Raw genomic sequence first — 25,819 nt, forward strand, 5'->3', positions numbered from 1 at the left:
CTTTACTTAACTATCTTAGTAATACCCCTTTTACAATTAATGAAAAGAAATAAATAAAAAAATGTAAAGAAAAAACAGTAAAAAGAAGTTTCAACATATATTTTTTTCTTTACAATGTTGGACCGATGTATCGACATTCTTATAAAGAAATGAATATTAACTGTAATGAAATTAAAATGTGCAGGTGCCTCAAAAGTTCCGGTACCCGTTCTTCACGGAGATGCTCTGGTATGTTCTGGACCGCTACGTGAGCGCGCTGCTGGGTCGATCCCACCTGGCTGCCGAGGGCGGGTCGCCGCCCGTCCCCGCGACCGCCCCCACCCCGCCCAAGGACCACGTGCACCTTACTCAGAATGAGTTGCACGGCCTTAAGGTAACCTTGATTCATATACTATCAGGGAACGCACCATTAATACATCATTAGTTTAGGGGGCAAGGGGGTATTCAAAAGTATTATTATTTTTGTTGTGGTCCCATGGCCCTTAAGGTACTCCATTAATTAAGGGTCACGAAGAGGAGAGGGTTGGTAAAATCTATATACCGTTACTTTGAGGGGTTACAAACTGATTCCTATGTGATATTTTCCAATTACTCAATTTTATATTAGAAATCGCGCAAGCAACTCAAAGGTGATTTTTTTTTTTAATTTTCTGTGTGCAAAAAATGATTTAAAACAATGTTTTTTGGAGCAACGGAGGGGGGATGGGGATAAAATTTTGAAAGAAATCGTTCACGTAGTACAAGGTACATTCTTTAAAGTACGTAGGGTAAACCAACCATTGAATATAAGAATCGCGAATAAATAAGTTTTCAATAAGTAACAATAAAAACTAATAATAATAATAATACTCTTTATTGTATACCATTAAAAGTAACAACAAAATGATAACATAAAATGAAAGATGTAACAAAGGCGGTCTTATCGCTGAAAGAGCGATCTCTTCCAGACAACCTTTGGGTATAGGACACGAAACAGAAACTGTAGTTAGGAAGTGAACAAATAATTGGTTAAACGAATTAGAATATTTTGCAATAAAATACATAATAGAATAATAAACATTCGCTTCAGCCTGTAATATCCCACTGCTGGGCATAGGCCTCTTTCCCCATGTAGGAGAAGGATCAGAGCTTAATCCACCACGCTGCTCCAATGCGGTTTGACGGATAATAAACATAGTACATACATATACGTACAAACATCACACAAAGACGCTAAAGGCGAGCACGCCACGTTGCAGGCGATCGTGGTGTACCTGCACCAGCTGCCCGCCGCGCGCAAGTCCGTGCCCGAGCTGCTGTCCGACCCCATCGCGCTCGTGCGGGACGTGCGCACGCTGGTGGAGCAGCACCGCCACGACAAGCAGGCGCTCGCCGTCACCGGCGTGCCCGTGCTCAAGGGTACCGCTTCTGTCATCTCTGTTCTTCTTCTTCTTCTTCTTTAAAGACTATGGCTCCATCAGCTTTTCGCCGATGATTTTGCCAATGACAAAGTGTATAAGTCCAGAAACGGTCCGATTTTGACAGTACAATAGTGGGATAAGCCGCTTAAACTGCAGTTAGTTGAAAATATTTGACATGATTATTTAACTTTAATTTATTGGTAAATTATAATTTTATATCATGTCATCTCTGTTGTCATTGATTCAGCCATTAACATCCCATCGCTGGCCATAGGCTTCTGTCTCCATACAGGAGAAGGCAGGCGGGTGCTGACCGCCACTGGTGTCGCTTAATTTACCTGGTCTATATAAATAGCATTTGATTGATTGATTGATTAAATAAATATCTTTAACACACCCACATGTACACAGTCATCTGTTCCTACGGTAAGCAACTTAATCCTTGTGGTAACAGCTGACTGATATAGCTACTTTTTTCCCGATAAATATACAAATATAAATAAATACAAGTCTCATGCAGACTCGAGGCGGAAATCGAACCGACCACCCCTTGAGGCAGACAGCAGGGCCAATACAAACTACACGAACGGGCTAGTCGCTCTATATAATTATGATATATATATTTAACATTGAATATAATTCAACGCTACTGCTCCAGGGCCCGAGGAGTCCGCGACGGCTGAGAGGCGGCAGTCGAGCGGGCGCGGTGGACGGGGAGGGGGCCGCGGAGGGACGCGGCCGCGGCCCGACCACGCCAACAGCGCGCCGCGTCGTCGTCGCACCAGGTCGGGACAACAATGTTTACACATGCTTTATACGTGCACTTACTGTCATTGCGTCTGTGTTACTTGTGTGCGTGCGTACGTGCGTGCGTGCGTGCGTGCGTGCGTGCGTGCGTGCGTGCGTGCGTGCGTGCATGCGTGCGTTGTATTGGTCATTTGTTCTGGGTGTTTATGCTTGTGTATTATGTAAGTTTCCGGATCCCCGATGCAAAAAAAAATCTTACTGGGGGCCGTTGAGTGTGAGGCGTTTATTTATTTACTATTTATAATCAATCTATATGTAATCGTCCCATAGCAGGACAGAGTTTTGTTTTTGAATTTAAATTATTATAATTTAAATTTGAAAAATAACGATTCAAAAGTGCTTTTGAAGCCTACTTAAATAAAGCAATTTTTGATTTCGTCAGGAGTAACAAAATAATAACTGGGACCCGACGGTGTTACGCGCCCGCGGATCATGGCAATAAAACACAGACATATGGCCTGATCAAAAACAACAGAGCAGATATCAAAATCTCAACAGTTAAGCTTTAAAGCGCACCCCCACCATCATATATCATACTAATTCGCAGGAATAATACAAGTTTGATCTTTGTTTAGATGTAAGAAATGCGAGGCTTGTCAGCGCACGGACTGCGGTGACTGCGTGTTCTGTCATGACATGGTTAAGTTTGGTGGACTGGGCCGCGCCAAGCAGACTTGTATTATGCGTCAGTGTCTACAGGTTTGTATAACATATGTGATCATTTATGTTGAAGTCTAATAATTATTCTCTCAGATTTAAAATTCATTTTATAAACAGCTAAAAAAAAAAGAAAAAAAAAAAACAGAAAAAGTGTACAAAAGCGATCTTATCGCTCGGAGAGCAATTTCTTCCAGACAATCTTTAGGAATAGGACACGATTCCGTAGCGATGGTTAGAAAGAGTACAAATGGGTTAAGGTTGTTTAGTTCGGATCTCCTACAATATGTGGAAAATACAAAATGTAACTGTAAATAAATGTAAATATATTATTTTTTTGCAGCCCATGTTACCAGTGACCGCGTCCTGTGCCGTGTGTCACCTGGACGGCTGGATGCAGACGCCCGTCGCGCCGCAGGCTAAGGGTAACTCGGGTAAAATGATAGTCTCTTAAACGTTTCGGAAATTTACAATATAATATAATGCATTTTTGGAAGTATGGTAGACCGTAATATATTTCTTTATTAAGAATCACAAACGAGAAATACACCACAACTAACATTTAAAGTTCTTTCTTAATTATACGACAATAACAACATGGCAATAGATTACTATATATTATCTCCATGATATAGTAGTTGTGTTATCTATATTATCTATACTAATAATGTAAAGCGGAAGAGATTGTTTAAACGCGGTTATCGCGCTATTTTATTGATCGGATTTCAAAAATTTATTACTTTATCATAGTCTAACAAATAGCCAGCCATAAATACAGTTCACATATACGCAAAGTAGCCTAAATAATAAGATATAGAAACAAACACTACTATAAATATTGATGAAAACGTTAATGGATGTGTAACATAGGTCTATTATTCTACAATTATATATTTTTTGTTTATACGTCAAAAGTAATAAGTGGTTAACAGGAGAGTTGGCAAACACACTTGTAATGTTTAAGATGTTCATAGTCTACAGGAACCGCTTACAATCAGACATACTCGACACTTGATTGCCGTTATAGTGGTATGAAATTAAAACAAATCGATAAAATGACTGTGTTATTCTTGCCTATTTGTACTATGATTATTACAATTTTTTGGTATAATTACACCAACACAATTCTAGGTCGCAACGGCCCGTCCTCCCTGCGCGAGTGCTCGGTGTGCTACAGCATCGTTCACCCCGCCTGCGTGCCTCCCGGCGGCCAGATCAACGAGGACCTGCCCAACTCGTGGGAGTGCCCCACCTGCACCACCATGGGCCTCAACCACGACTACAAGGTGAGCTGAGGGGGGGTTGTGAGCTGAGTTTTGGGTTATCTCTCTGGGGAAGTACCACAATCTCACAGAAGACTACAGCTAAATAATGCTGTTCTCAAGCAGTGTTTTGTTGCTATAGTAAGTTGGCCAGAGCTCTTTTGACAGGGATTGGGACCGACGACCCAACGGTCGGCGACGCGCTTGCGATGTTTGCAAAGCTGTAAGCTTGTTTCCCGATCTAGTTGTATAAAAAACGCTTTGCAGGCTTACTTTTAAACTAAAATTTGGATTATCGATTTGTGCACAGTATTATTATTTAGTCGTGAACAGTGCCACAATCACAGAAAAGTGCGTAGTATGTAGTATAGTTATATTAATTTAATGAGATCAAAAGCCCAATATCCGTTTGTCTATACATAATCTGTGGCACATTTGTATAAATATAGATGAAGTGGATTACTTAATGCAATTGTTTGATGGCTATTTCCATATTAAAATTTAGTTCTTGGTAATTAATTTGATTACTATTTTGTTACTGAATACTTTGACTAAATAAATAGAAATATGATTTTGCATTGATCCATTGATGAATGTTTCCTTACTCTATCACATTGTTTCTTACTCTTTCACATTAAAACTATACTGACTTTGCAATTAAGTTTGTGGAACAACTAGGTGTCTATTCACATAGGCTATTTATTATTTAATTCTGGGATTATATTTTTATGTGAAAGTCTAACAAATATATTGTTTACAGCCGCGTCATTTTCGAGCTCGTCAGAAGTCGTCAGACCTGCGCCGGATGAGCGTGGGTTCCGATCCATGTCAAATATCACAGTTTAACTCCAAAGTGAGTGACTTATTTAAATTAAATATAAATGTATACTTTGTCATTGTAAATTATGTCAATCAGGAGTAAAAATATAAGAAAATTATGTAAATTCATATCTGTTACAACTGCTGTTGATAAGTTTCTGATAGTTATTCGATGAATAACAATAATAGTAATAGTATAATATGTATATAACGTTAATCAATTTTTTTTTGTTTTTGTAGAATAAATTACCAGCACCCCCTCCAATGATAAATGTTAAGTCAGAAGTCGGCTCAGACACGGAGAGCAAAGTTGACAGTGGTGATATCATAAAGACGGAAGATGGTAAATTATTACGCAATAAATTTATATTTTATTTTATATTTTTGTTGTTAGTATAATTTTAATATTTTTGTTATTTCATGAGTCCCATGTATTGTTTTTGTCACTATTAAAATGACACTACACAACTTTTTTCTCAAAAACTTATTAATTGATTTTAACAGGAACACAGAATTTGTTATGAGAATATTTTTCTTACATTGCTCAAAAAGTTCTGTATTGTTTGAAGACACCTATTGATCATGACTTCACAAGTTTTTGACTACTATTTTTGGATCAAGGACATAATTTTGTAATGTTGCTGTCTAATGTCACGCCAATTACATCTCTATTCAAATAAAATCTAAGGTAATCGGTTACTATATTGAAATTATACTATCTTATACACATACTGTTGCTGTTATTTCAAATGACACTTATCGAGGATACAATCGGTGTATTGACGAGGCTCACGCAACCGGAAAACGAAAGAAAAGATAGATAGCACTGTGTCCTTGTCCCCAGAATAAAAATGGCGTTCTAAAACAAATCTTTTTTTAACTAAACGGAGACAATAACAACACAATACGTATACTTATGCTCATCATCGCATATATTCTTATATAATATGTACACCATCTACAGATATAAAGTTAGAAGAGGAGCGGGGCACTGAGGGCGGTCGGGCTGAAGGTGAACGCGGTGAAGGAGAGCGTGATGGCGAGTGGGAGCCGGCCACCAAGAAGCGACGCCCTAGTGATGAAGATGAAGCGCCCAAGAAGCAGGCCCTGAGAGCGCACCTAGCTTTGCAGCTCACACACCACTCTGCTAAGGTACAGATTTTATATCGGCGTTGAGCTTGTCAAGAAATCTTAATTTTATATACATTAAACCGACCTTTTTTGCATTACTTGTAGAATAATAGTTTTTTTAATTATCAATTTCAGGCGTTAAAGAAACCTCTGTACCCAGTCCGACCAGCCCCGATACAGTTCACAAACTCTACGGGCTCACCGTGGTTGGACCGAGAGGCAATGTTGTGTGTGTTCGCTAAACTAACGCCCCACGAACTGGCAACGTGTGCGTTAGTCTGCAAGGCATGGGCTGAATACTCGGTAAGTTTATAACCGAATATCATAGTATTGATACTTCATTAGTAAGGATGTATGAATATAATTTGCCTTTAATCACTTGTTCAGAACATAAAGTTTTGTTTAACGGGCGCAGTGACAGTGAAAGCTTTACGTTCCACGTTAATCATTGGGGGTCAAAAGGAGGCACGGGGTACTTCGAGGGGAGAGCGTTACCCCTGCTTGTCACAGTCACCCCTGTTTGTGCCAGGCTCTGGCAGCCGTCATAGGTGGAGACGTTTCTGCTGAGCATAAGCGAGACAGAGCGGGAGAGCGAAGCTCACGTTCATGCTTACCTGTTCCGCAGGACACCACCAGGGGGAAGGAGAGGCCGATATGGCCTCCTTCACAGTGACGGAAGGGCACCATTCCACTCATTCGCCACTGGGTTAATATAGCGCTTTTTACGCGAAGGATACGACTAGGGATAGTCTAGTATGTTCTGACCATATCGAGAGCTCCACACTTTCATTTTTTCACGCAATGACGACTGTCATTAAAAAAAGGGTGAGACATAGCAGAAAAGTATTGTGTTGATGTGGTGAGTAAGGTAATTAGGGTCGGCAACGCTCTTGCAATGCTTTTGATGTTGCAGGCATCCATAGGCTATGGTAAATACTTACCTTCAAGTGGGCCATTTGCTTGTCACACATGAATTATAAAAAATATATGTATTGTTGTATTCGGCAGATTGACCCGTCGCTGTGGCGCAGCATGTCGTTCGTGCAGGTCCGCGTGTCGGCGGCGCAGCTCACCGGCATCGCGCGCCGCCAGCCGCTGAGCCTCGGCCTCGAGTGGTGCCACCTGGCGCGCCGCCAGCTCGCCTGGTACCGCACACCGCACACACTGCACACACTACACACACTACATACACTACACACACTACACACACTACACACACTACACACACTACACACACTACACACACTACACACACTACACACACTACACACACTACACACACTACACACACTACACACACTACACACACTACACACACTACACACACACTACTACACGCACTACACGCACTACACACACTACTACACGCCGCAGCTGGCCGGCATCGCGTCAGTAACATCGCTATCAGGTGTCTGATAACAACCGAGACCGACAGCTTAGCGTGCTCTCCGGTGTGGAGACCCACTAGGACAGACAACCAGTATATGTAGGGGAAAATTATCATTGATACAATACAATACAAATATACTTTATTGTACAACCAAAAACAATACAAGTAACATAAAAGAAAAAGAAACAAGCGAGAAATAATAATAATAATAACAAAAAAAAGGAATGTACAAAACACGGTCTTCGGTTCGGCGGTTCGGTAGGCGGTTGATATGTAACATATTACATGATACGGAAAGATTAAATTGTTATTACCAAGATTCCTATTTCACAAAGCTCACACTACCCTACTAGAGTTAAGACGATTGCCATACACTCTGTACAAGACTATATTATAAAGTATAAACGATAAAAACTTTTACGTTTTTGCCAATTTTTCTGGACACCATAGTGCTTCAGAAATATTTGTCTACAGATGCGTATTTTTTACTCTAATCTAAACATCTGTACTCTAAAATTACCATCGTAAATTCACATTTATAAATTTTTTTATTGCTCTTTATAATTAATAACTAAGCACGTTGTATACAAATATGGACATGTAATAAATAATTATAACAATATAACGAACTTTTTACTACAAATTTTATAAAAAAATATAAAAATAATCATAATAAAAATCTCATTTGCAGGTTACTTGCACGTCTACCTGCACTAAGATCTTTATCGCTAGCAGGCTCTCCAGCTGAAGCAGCATTGGCTCTGAGATCAAGTTCATGTCCCCCACTCACAGCTTTAGACTTATCCTTTGCGAGATGTCTGGACGATGCTAAGTTAAGGGGAATATTAGCACCCCCAGAGAATTCAAGGCCAGGTGGCGGGGCCCGGTCAGGAACTGAACCGTCAAGACTAGCAGCATTGGCTGTACTGCGCCTTCCGGGCACAGACATTACAGATGTTGCTATGTTATATATAGTTCAGGTCAGTGTTATTTACGTTTTATTTTTTAATCTGTATTTGCTTTAAAGGATCGTTCATTAGGTAATGATACTAATCATGCTCTCGTTTTCATCTCAATCTTGTATGAATATTTTTTGTTGTACAAGGTTATCATAAAATGTCTATAAAATATACTATTCATAAACGAGTGTTGTCTCGTGAACAAGACATTCGCAGTTAATGTCGAAATTTCGAGCTCCGCAAAATGAAAATAAAAATTATGGTAAATATCCCGTTTATGAATAGTTTTAGTAATAGAAGTAACCATGTTAATCTAATGCCTATAAATCTTTTATTTTGGTCGATATTATTAAATAGGCGCGTTCCATTGAGCGACCGCAATGTCCTTTCTATCGTTCTACCTAAGGTGATCGGCGCGAGCGATCGCTCGACGTCGTCAATGACGTTTCTGTCCGCGACCGCATCGCGCCCACTTCGCCCACAAAATATATGATTGATTCTCACCCACCTTCATTACTCATATACTCGAATGAAAGTCCTATTAAATGTCGTTTATGTAAAACCGGGAGAGATGCCGCAGTGGGATAGATGACTCATGTTCTAAAAACCTAACATCCCGAACTCACAAATAAAAATTAATCGCATAAGTAGGAGTCGAAGTCACCCCGTACCTCAGATATCCACAGATATTCGTGTTTCAAGGATACGTTTGGATCGTGTGTGTAATTTTCTCCGTGGCGAAATTTACGTCACGTCGTCGTTTTAATCACGTCAAAGTTTTAAAGGTTAGTATTTAAGGTTGTATAATTTTATAAATAGTAATAAATTCCGTTATATTTTTTATCACGTCTATATACTGGGTCATTGAGTCTGCATATAGTTGTAAATAGATGCTATTTTGTTTATAATTTATTTAAAAAATACGTGGCCCTGATTTTTTGAGGTATAGGTGCCCTTATCTATCCCTTCATTCACCGTATACAGAGTAAGTTTATACGTATAATTTTTTTGTGTCTGTCATATTTTTTATGTGTTTACGTATATTTATGTTTGGATGTTTTACTGATTCTAGCAGAACTATGCCACGAAAATATAAAAGAAAGGAAGAAATGCGAGCTCGAGTATGTTCTTGGACTATAGAAAACCTACAGTCAGCTTTCGATGAGAAAGTATGATTGTGCAATGTGCATGTTGACACTTGATATGAATATTTTAGACCAACGATTAAGAATTTATACTTTTGTTGAATAAATGCTTGTAAAATTTAATTAAATAAATAAATAAAGATATATATATATATCATGTTGAAACTTAAGAATTTAATTTAAGTTAAACAAAAGCTCTAAAAATTTAATTAGGTATAGTAATCTGTGTGATATAAAAATTATATTCTAATTATAAAAATTAAAAGATATAAATAAAAATAAGATAGCAATAAAAATTTTTCATTGCTATGGCCCATGTTTCTTGGAGACAATCGATGTTTTAGGAGTAGAACTAACCTAACATTTGGTTTGGGTTTTTCGTTTACACGGTTTAAAGGGCATCTATCCTACTCACTATTTTCATGGTGGGGCAACTATCCATATAGGTAGGCATCTATCCTCAAAAAAAAGGGTTCACGAAAGGCTAATTTCTGCTTAATCTGCATTGGCTAGGTTGAAAAAAAAATAGTCATAATTCAACATAAAGGACTGAGCTAGCTACATTATTCGTATAAAAATCATATTTTTAAAATTAGGTGGCTATTTCAAAAAGTGAGGCATCTTTCCCGGTTTTACCCTATAGTAGTGAAATAGTTTTTCTATCGTTTGGTAGCGTCTGGAATGTTGTGTGAAGAATCACGTCCGCCATCGAAAAGGGAGGATCTTCCGGCCAGACGGAAGTTGTGTCTGGTGGGCTAACGCCTCTAACGGTTGTTATCGGGATCTTGTATATATTATTATACTCAATCACTTTGATAGCACCATGTAGGATACTTTGGTTTTCTCTAGTTTATATGCCGCGTGATAGATGTCGCTACAATCGTATGGAACGTCTTTTGCGAAGGTTCGTATGTGTACACTGCTCGTCAGTCAAATAAGAGCGATATCCTATGCAGTGTTGCCAGATGGGGCGTTTGTCGCGAATTAAGCGATTTTTTTCATGGATACGCTCCTTTTTTTAAGTTTTGGCGACAAGTCGCAAATTAGGCTCTTTTTAATCCTCAGCGTTGGCAACAAGTTAAAAGTACAAAAACCGTTACAAAAAATATTGTTTTTTTTAATGTCCCAATAAGCTTCCTTTAATTAAACGGTTTTATTTAGCTCACCCCGTTTGTTTTTTTTAAACGGTTTTATTTAGCTCACCCCGTTTGTTTTATTTTTTATTTATTATTTATTCTTGGGTCAAATTTAGTAATTCAAATTTCACCCTCTTCCTGTCAACCGATTAATCTGAAATTTTGTATACACTTTGGATTTTGGTGACAATACAATTATGTTTATTCATTATCATTATAAATTCAAGATGGCCGCCGCTACAAAATGGCGGATAATTTATGTTTTATTAATCCCATCAATATGGGTATCAAATGAAAGGGCTCAACAAGCAGAATACAATATACTATAAAAAATTGAAATACAAGATGGCGGCCGCTACAAAATGGCGGATAACGTAGGTTTTATCAATCCCATCAATATGGGTATCAAATGAAAGGGCTCAACAAGCAGAATACAATATACTATAAAAAATTGAAATACAAGATGGCGGCCGCTACAAAATGGCGGATAACGTAGGTTTTATCGATCCCATCAATATGGGTATCAAATGAAAGTGCTCAACCAGTATAATCAATGTACTATATAAAATTAAAATCCAAGATGGCGGCCTCTACAAAATGGCGGATAACTTAGGTTTTATCAATCCCATCAACATGGGTATCAAATGAAAGGTCTCAACAAGTAGAATACAATTTACTATGCAAAATTGAAATCTAAGCTGGCCGCCGCTACCAAATGTCTGATAACAATTTTTTATCAATCCCACCAATATGGGTATCAAATAAAAGGGCTTGACAAGAAGAATACAGTGCACTATACAACCTCAATATTTAAGATGGGCCTTGCAATAATGAAGCACTAAATGAATTAAACAGAATGCGAAATAAAAACTAAAAACTAGAAAATAAAAATAGGTAAAAAAACTTTTTAAGTTAAACGGTTTTATGTTAAACATACATTGCAATGTTTAAGATAAATGTACTAAAAACCAAAAAATAATAAAATAGATACAGTCGTGGGAATTATAAACATATGCATAGACTAGACTAAAATAAAACCGTGGGGCACGTTTTTAGTACATTTATCTTAAACATTGCAATGTATGTTTAACATAAAACCGTTTAACTTAAAAAGTTTTTTTTTAGAAATTGAGTCAATATATTTTATCTGTATCTTTTATTTTATCTTTTGTATCTTGGGACATCATGTAAGTTAATAATATTTTAAATAAATAATTTTTAATTTCGAGTCTGTTACGATAGACTGTCATAAAAAACTGACAGACAGATCCTACTGTATTCTACTAATATTTTGCGACTTTCGATCATAGATGGGGCGACTTGAATCAAAACTTTCTGGCAAGCCTGATCTTATGTTTTATTGCAGGCTCTTCCGAAGCTGTGCGAGCTGGACGCGTCGTCGTGCGCGCGGCTGACTGACGCGGGCGCGGCTCAGCTCGCGCACCACGGCCTGCAGCGCCTGTCGCTGGCGGGCTGCCGCCTGCTCACCGAGGCCGCGCTCGACCACCTGGCGCGCTGCCCCAACCTCGTCAGGTAACTGACCTCTTTTTTTTATGTCACTAGGTCGGCAAACAAGCGTACGGCTCACCTGATGGTAAGCAATTACCGTAGCTTATAGACGCCTGCCGTCCGTGTTCCCAACCACGATCAGGAACACGGACGGCAAAAGATCGCGCGGTCGTTCACCAACGAGATGGGTAGACCAGGTCAAGAACTCATCTGCCACTAAGTTATATACGGTCGTAAGAGACGCCATGGACAGAGACCGGTGGAGGCACATCATCCGCTCCAGATGCAACCCTGATGCTGACCACGATCCTCAGACATGAGAGACCGACAAGAGAGAGAGATAGACACCTGCAACACCAGAAGCATCGCAAGCGCGTTGCTGACCCAATCCCCAATCCCCCCAGGAGCTCTGGTCACCTTACTCACCAACAGGAACACAATACTGCTTGAAAACAGTATTATTTTGCTGTGATCTTCTGTAAGGTCGAGGTACTACCCCAGTCGGGCTGCTCCATATTTTGAGCAGGAAATTCCTGCTGTGCCCTACCTCAGTTTAAAACCTCACTGAGATCGCGCGGTACCCCGACCTTGTTACGTACTAACGTCAAAGAGTTGGCCTTGCTGTTAGCTGTGGTTCTTAAACTTTTCGTAGTTTGTTACCATTTGACAAAATGACTTGATTCACGGACCACTAAATGTTTTAGTGTAAAATCTCGGGTACTTAGCCATTTTGTGTAAATATAAACAATTTCGTGGTATGTCTAAGAAACGAGCAATAATTGCCTTTGCTATCAAACTTTACAATTGAATATTTTTATAATAATTTTCAGATTGGACCTGCGGCATGTACCTCTCGTATCGACGCAAGCGGTTATCAAATTCGCCGCTAAGTCAAAACACAACCTTCACGTTAAGGATGTTAAGCTTGTGGAGTTGAGGAACACCTGATCCGAGGCTGAGGCTGCCGAGCCGGTGGCTGACCCTCAACCTGAATCTGTACCACAAGTGACTGAGTGAACCTGAACCACAAGTGACTAAGTGAACAAATTAAGTGATTTAAAGTGAAATGTTGATATAGTGATCCAATGCGTGTTGTTTAACATGTTTTGACATGATACTCAACATTACATTACACTGATTAGAACTAAGATTTTACAGACGGTGATGTATTATAGAACTAAACATCCATAGAAGTTAGTAAATATACTTTAAATATCTATTTCCGTTTTAAGATATTTGACTTTATTTGATTAGCCAAAAAAGAGTGATCGCTGTGAAAGGTTTAAAAAAATAATTTTTATTTCAGTTAAATTTCACATGACATATCAAACGAATTGTGTCTATTGTATCAACATGCAAATGTTGTAAAGTATGGTGCAAACGGCCAATATTAAGTTGCCTTGTAGTCAGACATATTATTTTCAACTTGTATATTCAACTTGACACATGCCTCGTATGCATAAAAATTGTTTTATTTCGTTAGAACTATGTTACTAAATATTATTCAATTGAGAATATTAATACTGATTATAAATAATAAATTTAGATTTGATGAGTAGGAGGCATTATTTTTTGGACGTCAACTCCATGAAACATTAATTGAATTTGCACTAATAACAATACAATTAAAAAATGTTTACTCTATAAACTAATTGTTATAAACTTACATAACTGTCAATATCCAACCAATCATACAAAACCAAATAGTAGTATAGAAGACGATACATTGCATTGTTTCATAGTATTGAAAATAATATAATTATGTATGCATTATTTTATCACTATAGATAAGTGTCTACTCAGTTTAACACTTCCATAATATTTTATAAGAACTTCTCCAAAAAGGTTAGTTCTTTTTCAAAATCAACATTAGCAGAAACTAGGTGATAATTTAAATAATTTGAAATTAACGTTTTCACCAAAATAATAATAAATATAAACATAGCACTCTAAGACTTAATTGTAAATATTTATAAATATATTTTTATAAATGAAATAAGTCAAATAAATAAATATATATGTTATACTATATTAATGTTTCTCTGGCTACAAATGCAATTAATTTTGAAATACATAGTCCTTTTTTACTGAATTTTAGTTTTATAAAATAATGCTACAGTGCACAACATGACAACACAATTCTAAAAGTGTGAATAGGTAAAATCTGTCAAAAATAAAAACTAATCAAAAAATTCTGTTATAATCTAATAAAAGTTAAAAATTATAATTTTATTGAGTGCTGTTGCATGATATATATTTTATTGTTATTTTTGCACCCCATTATAAAAAAGGTGATAATTTTTTACACATTATACGCAAAACCTGAATAGTGTGTTTGGGGTATTAATTTGTTTCTTGATTATCAGAATATTGTTTTTTGTTTACATAAATAAAGAAACAAGCAATGGAAAAATTGCTTTTACACATTACAACTTAGGTCATATATAATAATATACATACATACATTATATAATAATATAAAAAAAATTATTGAAAATGTGTTTAGTTTCTTTTTCGTTCTGTCCAAATGTATAGTTTTTATTTTCTTATTCATTAATTACAGTATCTCTACAATATGTATATATGAGGAATGTGGGGTATGTTTGTTGACATGATAAAATACAAATTTGTAACTGCACGGTTCCTATGAACACTTATTTATATGTGACTTACCACAATTGTCATTTTTAAAAATCATAAATTGCTTCCTGTGGTGAGCAAGGTGACCAGAGCTTCTGGGTGGGATTGAAGGTTGGGTCGGCAAAGTTCTTGCAATGCTTCTGGTGTTGCAAGCGTCTATACACTAGGGTAATTGCTTACCATTAGGTGACCCGTATGCTTGTTTGCTGAACGTATAAAAAGAATTGATATTTCTATAACGTGGCAGACAATGGTCGCAGGTGACTCATCCAGAGGTTTAAAATGACAGTCCCGATTAGTACTGTAAAAGTAAAAGGGAATTTAATTAATTTAATACAATTATTTTTGTGTATATAAACAATTAATACAATTATCAAAACACGAAGGATATATTTTAGTTTCATGACAATTTCGAATTGCTTGTATTCTTTTTAGTTCTAGTCGCTTAGTAGATATAGGGCATTGTTAATTATAAATAGCAGTAATAATGACGTATGATTACTGGATTTATTTCAAAATGTTTGGAGGCTATGGAGATCGAATGGAAACCATCACATCAGAAACATAGTTCAAAGAAATTAATAGAAATATAAAATTCTGCATGTTTATAAATTTGTAAATTTGTAATTTAAATATTTTAAATTGAATTATTAAATTGAAAATATTGTATATAGTTAAATATAAATTTTTTTTTCATGTCATATCCCTTGTCACCGTAAATAGTTGAATATAAAAGTAAATTATTCGAGGGTATTATTATATTTCGTTGCGAACAGATATTTACATCAATATAATAGTGTATAAGTTAACCGACTCTGGTCACAGTATGCGAGGTCGGAGGGCCGCCTATAGTATTAGTTTAGTAAAAATATCCATTTCGACTTTGTTTCATTAGTATTATATTAATATACAAAAATGGACGTGGCAGTTTTTTTATACATTTCATGATGTTTCAATCTCTAAAAAACTGCCACGTTTAATATTTTTCTGTACACTATACCAAGTTACAGTTGGAAAATAATAGGCTCTATTGATAAATGATTAGATATAAGCATCGTGTGCCTCTGTGTATAGACCATTAGAAGAACATTAATTAAATGTAATGAATAAATAATGATAATATCATTAATCGTATAAATTCGCTTTTAAAATCAAATACACGAGTGAGTTGATAATTTTATTGACTCAACACTTATCAAATGTAACATAGATATTATTTATAGTTTTATAAGTGTGAAATATAAGAAGAAAGACTTTGTTTTGTACTGGCTAGGCCCGCAGGCTGGCAACACTGCACAGAGATGGTGATATTACTACTAGGTCTAGCTCTATGATAAACGATGTTATGTGAATTTGATGGTTTAAGAATCGTAACATTGTATCATTGGTTACCATAAGCACTTTTAGTATTTGAAATAAATATTTACATTGAAATTTTATTATTATTTTTACCCATTCTTAAAATGATGGTTTTCGTATCTACGTCTTGGTAACTGGGGCACGATTCAGGGTTGCAGACCTATGGGGCACTAACTCGTCCTAGCTATGTACCCAATATGGTAGTGGGGTTTTACCTTTCTTTATTTTTATCCTCCCCTTCGCTCTGTTCTCGACATCGCTATCACTACTAAAATACTTAAAGATGTAGCTACAAGTAATTAACTGAAATGGCTCACCTGCCCTTTGATGTAGCCTCTTTTCTAATTGACCGTAATATCGCACACTAATTTTCTCCCATCTTGTTGGCGATATCGCACACGCCAATGATATTCCGTATAATATGCTTGTTGCGGTTCTTATATTCTTATATTCCTTGTTATGCCGCACATCCACCTAAGAAATTTTATTTCAGCAACTTGGATGGTATGCGCCTTCTTTTTTGATATGGCCCACTGATCATCTTGAAATAAATATTACTAAAATAAAAATTAGTGGCGCGAACTCACCAGGCCAAACATTTCTTATTGAACTTAAATAGTCCTCGGTAACAAAAATCGGCAAATTTTAAGCGGCGAAAATCGTGCGTTATTCGAAACAGATTCGTCGCAGACGAAGCAAACTATTAAGTATTTAAAACTGGTAGAAAAGTACCGTAAGTACTAACTTTAATAAAATGATTCGTACTACTCGTGGCTAGTTGATTGTTGTGTATATGTCATCAAACGGTATTTTCAGAACATATATAATGTGTTAATGGAACATATTAATTACAGAAGTGACGCGTACGTATGAGTGCGTGCTCGGAGGTGCCCGTGCTTGCCCGAAAGATACCCGAGTGCGTGCGTGCGCAAATAAATATTTGTAACTGAGTATTGTAATTAGTATAAAAGTAACAATACTATGCTAATAATGTTTTTATATTGCAAAATGCATTGCAAGGTTGATTTTGTTTTCTAAAGCCTGTAAGGACTGAAGGGATTTTTGAACTTGGGGAGACTTGGGGAATAAGCTGGTGAATGCGTGACTAGTGTTACGAAAAGTGTGATCGTGTGATTGAGGGAGATATAAGTTATTTATTTATTAATTAATACTTTATTGCACAATACATTAAAGAATTGTACAAAATGCGGGCTTAATGCTAAAAGCATTCTCTACCAGCCAACCTTAGGACGTACAAGAGCAGACGTTTGTAGGAGTGCAAAATTTAGTATTAGTAAAATTCACATTAAGAAGGAAAAAAGGGAGGAACTATAAGGTAACGTTAGTGGCAATCGTTATATTAGTGAGTGAGTAGTTAGTGAAGATAGAAAGAGACAGTTACGTTTCGTAAGTTTTACTTCAGTCGTGTTGTCTAAAGCAAACACGGTATTTTTCATAACGTAATAAATATAAACGTATAACAGAGCAAGAGAGAGGTGCGAGCACACATTCTCTTTCTCTCATAGCCAGTTACGTTTCGTATACCTAAGACACAGTGGAGGCATGTTGCTAAAAAAGGTTTACTTCAGTCATATGGTCTAAAGCACACTCATTTTTTTCCGAAGAATGTCATCTTCGGCTAAAATTATTTTTTATTTATTTATTTAATTATTATTTCTTGCATAAATATAGTCAAACACGTTTACGTAGTAAATGAAAAGGAAAAAAGGGCAGTACAGAAATAAAATTAAACAAAAAGTAGTTACAATGACAGCATACAAAGGCGGTCTTATTGCTTTAAGCAATCTCTTCCAGACAACCCCAGATGACAGGAGATTATTAGTAAAAAAGTGCGGGATTGTGCAAAAGTAGATAAATATAAATATAATTATAAATACATAAAAGCATATATACATACAAATATAGAAGAATAAGATAAGAAGAATTATTTTAGGTAAGTAGCTATATGTATTTTATAAACAGTTACTTGGGCTAAGCTATCACCCCAAACAAATATTTAAATGTGTGTAAATGTCATTATTAAATAGTTATCTTTAGTAATTTTTTTATTCAGTAGCAGTCTAGTAGGTAACGGCTGAGTAGCGATTGACTGAGAATACCTACAAATGACTCATCATCATTCATCATCATCATTGGCCTTAGTCCGTCTATAGCAGACGATTTAGACAGTTTCAGATAGACACTGTGTCGCCTAGAACGCTCTTCAGGAAAACGCAGAGTTGCCTAAGCTCTGCGCCACCCCCTCGACCTCACTGGCTAGACCCACAGGAACGAGTCGATACGTGTGAAGCCAGTTTGGCTGCAGGAGTCTTTCGCATTTTAGAGCTATGCCACGAATGCTTAACGTAGACCCCATTCCGGGTTTCAAATGAAGTTTTCCTTCTCCAGAACCCTGATGGTTTTGAGTCAGGTTTTATCTCTCGGTCGCCTTTTACGACCCCCACGGGAAGAAAAGGGGTGGTGCTATTCTACTCGGCCGACATCACACGGCATAAATGACTCATCATTAGATGGAATTTTATCTTCTAGGAAGAACTTTATCCTTCTGTGTCTTTATTAGAATATTAAGTATCACAAATTAATGAGTGTAATGTTACATATGGGGAAAAGGTGTACGAGATGATCCTTTGGAGACTTATCGCTTAATATATTTTTTATTATTGGCTTAATATGGTTTTTGGGGGTATTGACTGTTGGTATGTTGTGGTAGCCACAATCCTAAGAGGCATGCTGATCCTTTTTAAATACAAAGAAAACATTATGGATATCATTTTCTTTCTCTTCACCAATATGTAGGTAATGGCAGCTTTAGTGACGAGTATATTTTGGTGGAAATAAATCAAAATTGTCTGATTTTAAGCGAAGGTAAGGGTAGATTTCAAGCTTAGGTATGTGTCTTTTATTCTAGGTATATATGCAGTGTAATAAATCAAAGAGGTCTCGAGATCAACTGAACTTTATTATAGCATATGAGTACAGATAATATATACATTTAAAATTGTCATATTATTATTTTATCTGTATTTAGCAACATTATATAAAACTCTGACCTAACAAAGTCTTACTAGGTAAAAAAAAAATCATGTGTCATTTATACATAATATAGATACAATTATCTTCAAACATCTCTACTAATTTTAAAAATTTATTATGTATATTGACGACGCGTTGGCGCAACGGTCACAACACTGGTTTGTGGCTGTTGCGCTGGCGGTTGCGAGATTCGCAATACAGATGTTTGTCGTGGTCTGAGTGTTTGTGCAGTCCTTGTGGGTCTCTGTTAAACCGTTGGTCCCAGTTGTTATCGTGTATACCTGATAGCGATCGTTACTCATAGTAAAGAATATATCCGCCAACCACGCATTGGAACAGCGTGGTGGATTAAGCTCTGATCTTTCTTCTTCACGGGGAAAGAGGCCTTTATCAGTGGGATAGAACTCAAAGTCCGAAATTTTTTCACCAGGGTTAACACGCAATTCGAAGTGATGGTTGGTTTTCTTAGAAGAAACCGTTTTATTATAGGTATTATTTAGTGTTTCAATCATTTGAATGAATCTCAGTCGGATGGGCATCTAGGTCTTAGCGTAATGGAACGCAGGTAATCGATATAAGTCTATAATCATAAGCTGATCCCTCTGCATATTGAGCTGACAAAACGCTAGGCTTATTTCATGGTAGCATAAAGTAATTATTGAAATGCCGACGTATAATATGTAAATGGATATTTATATTTTTGTTTACTTTTATCCTTAAAAATAATTGGTAATAAAATTTAAACCATATTTATGAAAAATGAGTAAATAAGTAGATGCCTATTTCTATTTCAACACGCACTCTCCCCTCACAAGAAACGAGAGGCGTCGAGATTAGTCGAGAATCCAATTACATTTTCCAAATACCTATTTCTCCCCGCTGCGGGTTCAAAGCTCAGAGAAAATTATTTTCTTCGCCCCTTAAGAAATGAAAAGTAAACGTATCCCTGGAAAAAATTGAAGCTTTAACGGCGAGTGAAACAGAAATATGTTAATTTAATAGGAGTAACAGAGACAGGTGGTGAAAAGTTTCAGAATTCACACTCCCGCCTTGTGGGGATTTGGAAAATGAGTCAAATAGTGTGGATTTTTTAAGGTCGAAACCTGACTTTAATTGCAAATGAGGCGAGGAAAAAGTTGTCTTGTTGGCGAGAAGATAAGACGACGAAATCATTTGATGTCTCAACAAATTTTAATGCGATTATTTTTTCTGAAAATATTTTGTAGCAAACGTTAAAATGAGTTCGTGATGTTTCATGATAAGCGCAAATATTCTATTTTACCTCTTAAAAGATATAAAAGGATTTAAAAAAATATGCTTCTATTTACGTTATGTAGGTAATAAGTACTTAAGATGCCTAAATTTCGTGTTTACCAGCCTATAAAATAAAAATGTGATTTATCTGTAGATAGTATAAAACAAACTCGTTTCCCGCTGTCTGTATGCTTAGATCTTTAAAACTATACAACGGATTTTGATGCGGTTTTATTTAGTAAATAGAGTGATTCCAGAGAAAGGTTTATATGTATAATACATGCATAATATAGTATGGGAACACTGATAGTTTTAGAGGTTTCTAATGTGATGTCGTAATTAAACACATTTATTTGCGCTTACATTGCAAATGTTTATTCTTCATTTTCTATTAAGTATCAGCTTTGCACCCGTGCGAAGCCGGGGCGGGTCGCTACTATAAAAATAAATCGTCCCTCGATGATCTGGCTGATATACAATAGCATTACACATATTTCCCAAAATCACAGATCTCTAAATTTTGTTACGTAAATTGCCCAAAATATTATTCGATTACCTTCCACCCTCTCACGAAAAAATAGTTTGCGACTATTTCAAAGATAATCTAATAATCACACTCAAATAGAAAAATGAAATAGAAAACACTGTTATTGTGCACATCGCTACTTACGTAATTAGCAATTGTTTCTTTTAGTTCATGTTTTTGTGTGATTTTCAATGGTGAATATTATGTAATATTGATTTTAATTTGTGTATTTGTAGTGTACAATAAAGTGTAAATAAATGTCCTTTGGCATTTTATTTTCGATTTTAAAATTTAGTGTCAGAGACTGTATGGTACGAAACTCGCGGAAAACGTACGAATTTTACTTACTTTAATTTAAACATTTTAAATAATTATGACAACTAGCAAAGTATTTTTTTTTTCTTTTACAACTAATGAATGGACACTCGTGATAACATAAGACTTCGTCATTTCGATATATTCTGTGTAAGGAACATAGCCTTAAAACTGTAATTACATTACATTAAGTACAATTAATGTTTTTTTTTTTTTTTCTTGTAAAGGTAAACATTTCGCTAGCTGAATATGTCGGCGCTGGGTAAGATATCGATCGGATTTGAACTCAGTGCCCGCGAGGCGCACGCGATGTTGCTTCTAACCACTGATTCTCGCGTCCCCGTTGACAAGTGACGTATGTCTAGCAGCTGCCTTCAGTACAGTGTAGAACAGAACTGTTACTTTACAATAAATTTTATTGAAAAAATTAACTTAAATTAGTCGAATTGTTTAAAACATCTAGAAAGGCAAACAAGATCACGTTAGCGCTTGATGGTAAGTCTGCAACACCACACGTGGGTGTCAATGGTCAAGTCGTGGCGTATCCATTAGGAGTTTGGAGTACTTTACACCACAATACCACAATTTTACATGAGAGAAATATGATTTATCTGTAAGGTTGATATCGAAGTGCTAGCGTAACGGTGACAGCACTGGATTGGCATTTGTATTAATCATACAGATTAACGGCTGGATCGTTTGTGCGATTAAAAAGTAATAAAATTACAAAGATTTTCTTTGAGAAAAGAAATTACAATAGCCGTATTTTCTCTTGAAATGTCCGTTAAAAACTGAGGTCGAGTGAGTGACGTGCACGCGACGCGGTGGTTCCCGTCCTCGTACAAACACGCATCACTACTGTTGGAAGAAAATACAGTCTTGTTAGAGTTAGGAAACTTGCACGAAATAGTAAATATAACATTATCTACCTACACTGTAACATGTGCCAAGAACTTTTTGGATGAATAAACCTAAGGTCGAATCAAAAATTATATAAAATATGTTTCAAAATCAAAATCAAAAACAGCTTTATTCAAATAGGCCCCAAGAGCACTTTCGAATCGTCATTTTACAAATTAAAACTTTAAAAATAAATTATTATATTTGTAGAAGTAAAGCTACCACCGATTCGGAATGTCGATTCTGCAGAGAAGAATCAGCAAGAAACTCCGCAGTTACTCTTTTGAAAAATAATATATAAACTGTGTTATAGTACAAAATTAGTAACATGTTGCATGAAATACAGCGTCACTAAGTCCACAAGTTAACAAGTCCAAGTTACAAGTCCACACATCTTTATCAACTATATAATCCTGCACCGAGTAATAAGCTTTATCTATTAATATTTTTTTTTATAAAAACTTTAAATTTATGTTGAGACAATTCCAAAATCGTTTGTGGGATTTTATAGTTTAAAACACAACCTCTGTTAACGATGGTACTTATGGATAGCTGTACCTACCTTACTCTGCACAGGAATGCAAACCTTACTTGAGCAGTGTCTTTTCGATGCGATCTTCTGTGATTTTAAAATACTTTCCCAGTACAGCCTGGTAAATTTTAAATGTTAAGAAGAATAAGATCCTGTGTCGAAGATCCGGGAGTGCATTCAAAGAGATAATTACACACACATAATTATTTATGACCTATATAAATATTTGCGCATCGCGATTTCACATTAGTCCAGGATCAAAATCGCGACTGCTAGCTTATGTTGATGTAATCGCTGCGCTAACACGTCGTTAATAAGCCTAATGCACTACACTGGTTACATACCTTATAACATTTTAAGCAATCCGCTTGTGAAAAATAAAAATTATTCTTTAAATATAATGGATAGTAAATAGGTGAACTGAACTGTTATCGACGCAAGATTCACTGCAGAGTATGATAGATGTATCGACGTTTAGCTGGAGTTATAGATACCTACGCTTAATAAATGTGTGGACTATTTTTTATTTATATTTTTTATACTACAAGAGTAACAAACAAGCATATGGCCCATCTGATGGTAAGCAGTTACGTAGCCTATGTAACCTAGCCTGCAATATCAGAAGCATTGCAAGCATGTTGCAATTTCTACCCCCAGGACGTGCCCAAGATCTTTGACCACCTTCCTCACCACAGGAAAAACATTAATTGAGAGCTGATCTTTAGTCAGTCAATCAGTTCTGCCTGTTGCAGTCCACTGATGGACATAGGCCTCCCCAAGCTCGCGCCAGACATCCCAGTTTTCCGCAATTCTCATCCAGCCTACACCGGCAATCTTACGTAGATCGTCGGTCCAACGGGCCGGAGGACGTCCCAAACTGCGCTTGCCAAGACGCGGTCTCCACTCCAGGACCCGTCTGCTCCAACGGCCATCGGTCCCGCGACACAGATGACCAAGCCCACTGCCACTTCAACTTGCTAATTCTGTGGGCTATGTCGGTTACTTTCGTTCTCTCGCGGATAGTTTCATTTCTAATCCTATCTTTGAGAGAAACCCCAAGCATATCTCTTTTGAGAGCTGATCTTCTTTAAGATTAATGTACGTCCTCAGTCAGGCTACTCCAAATATTGAGCAGAATATTTCCAGCTATGCCCTACCTCAATGCTTCAGCCTGTAATATCCCACTACTGGGCATAGGCCTCTTTCCCCATGTAGGAGAAGGATCAGAACTTTATCCACCACGCTGCTCTAATGCGGGTTGGCGGATATATTCCCTACTATGAGTAACGATCGCTATCAGGTGTACTTGATAACAACCGGGACCGACGGCTTAACGTGCTCTCCGAGGTACGGTGGGGAGACCCACAAGGACTGCACAAGCACCCAGACCACGGCAAACACCTGTATGGCCAATACAAATGTTTGTCATGTACGGGGATCGAACCCGCAACCGCCAGCGCAACAGGTTACAATCCATAGCTGTGATCGTTGCGCCAACGTGGCGCCCCACCTCAATGACTTATAATAAAGATGAATAGTTGTCGGGACGTATCTTAACATTACATTGCACGTATAAAACATTGTAAAACGTCAATCTCAGCATCGCTGCTGTTTCGTTGCAAGATTTCACACGCCATATTGTATATATTGTTTCACTATATTTTTATGAGCATTCTGTGACAAATGATATTTATTTAGAGATTACGCAACTTAAAAGAAATATATTATTGCAGAATACACTTCATTTGGCCGTATGGTGAATAAGCGGGTGTTAGTAGCTGTGCGACGTTTATTCCCATAAGTTATTACGGGCAGTGAGGCGAATAACGAACCTCTGTGTAAATAATACATCGCTATCAAGCGACCTTCCCTACTTATGAAAATCGGTACTATTTTTACTCGTAATAATTTTTTTGTTAATTCAAAATATACGGTGTCAAGCGGTCAGTGCAATGGATGCTGTACAGCGTTAAGGTAATCAATGCGCTTGTTTGCTATTTAAGAAATAAATGAATTTGAACTTTGTTACAAAGCGAGGATTAACTTCGAACTATACCTAAAGATAACTAGGATTTAGTGTTCCTTAAATATTGTGACAAAGTTAGGGTTGCTGCATAACGCTAGGTACCTATATTTACCTAAGTTTGTAATGTATCTAATTTATAGATGTTGAAATTTTTTATGTATTTTTGCTTTTGATAGGTACCAATTTTTTTTCTTGTTAGTTTTTTGAGAATGTAGATATTTTTTTTTGACTGAAATGCATTCAGCCTGTAACATCCCACTATTGGGCATTGGCCTTTCTTCATGTAGGAGAAGGATTGGAGCTTAATCCACCACGCTGCTCCACTGTGGGTTGGTGGACATATTCCCTACTATGTTTAACGATCGCTATCAGGTATTTATGACAACAACTGGGACGGACGGCTTAACGTGCTCTCCGAGGCACGGTGGGGAGACCCACAACGATTGACATCCAAACCGGAAAGAAATATTTGTACAAATAGAAATATCCTTCTCGAACGGGAATCGAACCTGCAAACCGCCTGTGCTTTAGGCGACTACTCGTCCCACTACACCAGAGCGGTTGTTAGCGAAATAAATATTTTCATTTCATTTCATTTACAAATGTAAGCGGATATTAGTGAATAATTAATAAATCAGCAGCCTTATCGTTGATAGTGTTCTTCTAGAGCGATCGAAACTTACTAAATGAAGTACTATGTCAGCAATAAATTAAATTTACTCCAAGTAGGTTTTACACATCTGTCGCGCTCTGAAAATCAACACAATATAGGTACATGATCACAAACGGTCTATACAACAACAAAAACAAAGTCAAAAACTAAAATTACTAAGTGAAGTACCTACTATGGGAATACTAATAGAAATCAAATGTAACGTATGTGGTTTGATTATAATTATTTTAGGCGCTCAACTGCTCTCATAAGGTTTTTTCTCTTGTGTCTGGAGTCCGGAAATAAATTCGTACAGCTCCACTTATAGACAATGAATCAGGACGAT

The 25,819-nt window shown here is 36.8% G+C and overlaps 1 protein-coding gene across 1 annotated transcript in view; it reads left to right on the top strand.

The window, feature by feature from the left end:
* The window catches only part of LOC123663226 (jmjC domain-containing histone demethylation protein 1), a 50,147-nt gene extending 36,699 nt beyond the window's left edge, over window positions 1–13,448 (top strand). The window contains exons 8-21 of the mRNA XM_045597920.1: window positions 185–373; window positions 1,239–1,398; window positions 2,059–2,185; window positions 2,783–2,906; window positions 3,208–3,298; window positions 3,996–4,150; window positions 4,887–4,979; window positions 5,186–5,288; window positions 5,910–6,097; window positions 6,212–6,379; window positions 7,085–7,221; window positions 8,158–8,446; window positions 12,073–12,239; window positions 13,046–13,448. Of these exons, the coding sequence (XP_045453876.1) occupies window positions 185–373; window positions 1,239–1,398; window positions 2,059–2,185; window positions 2,783–2,906; window positions 3,208–3,298; window positions 3,996–4,150; window positions 4,887–4,979; window positions 5,186–5,288; window positions 5,910–6,097; window positions 6,212–6,379; window positions 7,085–7,221; window positions 8,158–8,446; window positions 12,073–12,239; window positions 13,046–13,163 (2,109 nt within the window). The 3' untranslated portion in view covers window positions 13,164–13,448. The remainder of the gene's footprint in view (window positions 1–184; window positions 374–1,238; window positions 1,399–2,058; window positions 2,186–2,782; window positions 2,907–3,207; window positions 3,299–3,995; window positions 4,151–4,886; window positions 4,980–5,185; window positions 5,289–5,909; window positions 6,098–6,211; window positions 6,380–7,084; window positions 7,222–8,157; window positions 8,447–12,072; window positions 12,240–13,045) is intronic.
* The last annotated feature ends 12,371 nt before the right edge of the window (window positions 13,449–25,819 follow it).

The sequence above is a fragment of the Melitaea cinxia genome, chromosome 20 (assembly GCF_905220565.1).
Source record: "Melitaea cinxia chromosome 20, ilMelCinx1.1, whole genome shotgun sequence".
Lineage (NCBI taxonomy): Eukaryota > Metazoa > Arthropoda > Insecta > Lepidoptera > Nymphalidae > Melitaea > Melitaea cinxia.